Source organism: Apis dorsata, unplaced genomic scaffold (assembly GCF_000469605.1).
Source record: "Apis dorsata unplaced genomic scaffold, Apis dorsata 1.3 scaffold_51110, whole genome shotgun sequence".
NCBI classification, from domain to species: domain Eukaryota; kingdom Metazoa; phylum Arthropoda; class Insecta; order Hymenoptera; family Apidae; genus Apis; species Apis dorsata.
This window is the reverse complement of record NW_006267061.1, coordinates 1-989: the sequence shown is the minus strand read 5'-3', so window position 1 is coordinate 989 and position 989 is coordinate 1. Positions and strand designations below refer to the sequence as shown.

Sequence of the window (989 nt, the reverse complement as noted above, 5' to 3'; positions counted from 1 at the left end):
GATATTATCATATTAAGAAGTAAAAATAATAATAGTTTAAAATAGAAAAGGAGAATTAAAAATTTACAATAAAAAATTTATTTTATGAAAAATATTACAAAGTTATTTAGAGATACATACAAATATATTTGTATATAAAAATATATATATTTTCTTATATGTTAAATTAAAATATATATTATATTATAAATCATTAATATGTAATATATTGTGTAATATGTAAAATATAATATGTAATGATATAAAATATATATTTCTATCTTTAACAAAAATATACAAAAGAAATAAACAAATATTGATTATATCATCTAATACAAAAAAATTTCACTTATTATATTAAAATTTAAACTAAAATTATTTTTAGTTGTTATATTTATTTGATTTTTTATTGCACTTTGAAGAAATATGACCCATTGTTTTGCAATTATTGCAAATAATATTTTTTGCTATGCAATGCGATCTAGATGCAATATGGGTTAAACCACAATAATTGCATTGCAGAATTTTTTTAGCTTTACATTTCCAGCTAAAATGATGTAATTTCTGACATTTAGTACAAATTTCATTATAAGCTGGACAATTTTTATGTCTATGATCACTTCCACAATAATGACAGTTAGTAATAAAATTTTTTGGACATCTTTTTGGAAAATGATTCCATTCATTACATTTTATACATTGTTTTCCCAACGATGGGCATTTATTAGAAACATGATTAGATCCACAACGTGTACAGCTTTTTGAACTATTATTATCAATATATAATTTCCAAATAAATGCAATTTCCTTTATTGTTAATTTATTGAAATCAGAAGAAAATGTAAATGTTGGAATTACACATTTCGCAGCATTATTAAATTGATATTCATTTATTTCTGCTAAAATTTTCTTCCTTATTAATTCTTGTTCATTGTCAATGTTTTTTTCTTTGATAATAAACTAAAAAAAAAAAATTATATAATAAGTAAAATTGTTGTTTTATATATATA

General features: G+C 19.3%; 1 protein-coding gene across 1 annotated transcript; it reads right to left on the bottom strand.

The window, feature by feature from the left end:
* Positions 1–336: 336 nt before the first annotated feature.
* LOC116186725 (zinc finger protein GIS2-like) lies at positions 337–933 on the bottom strand (the record flags this gene model as incomplete). The annotated part of the gene is made up of 1 exon (XM_031514897.1): positions 337–933. A coding segment is annotated over one exon (573 nt), but the record flags the coding sequence as incomplete, so codon positions are not given.
* Positions 934–989: the final 56 nt, after the last annotated feature.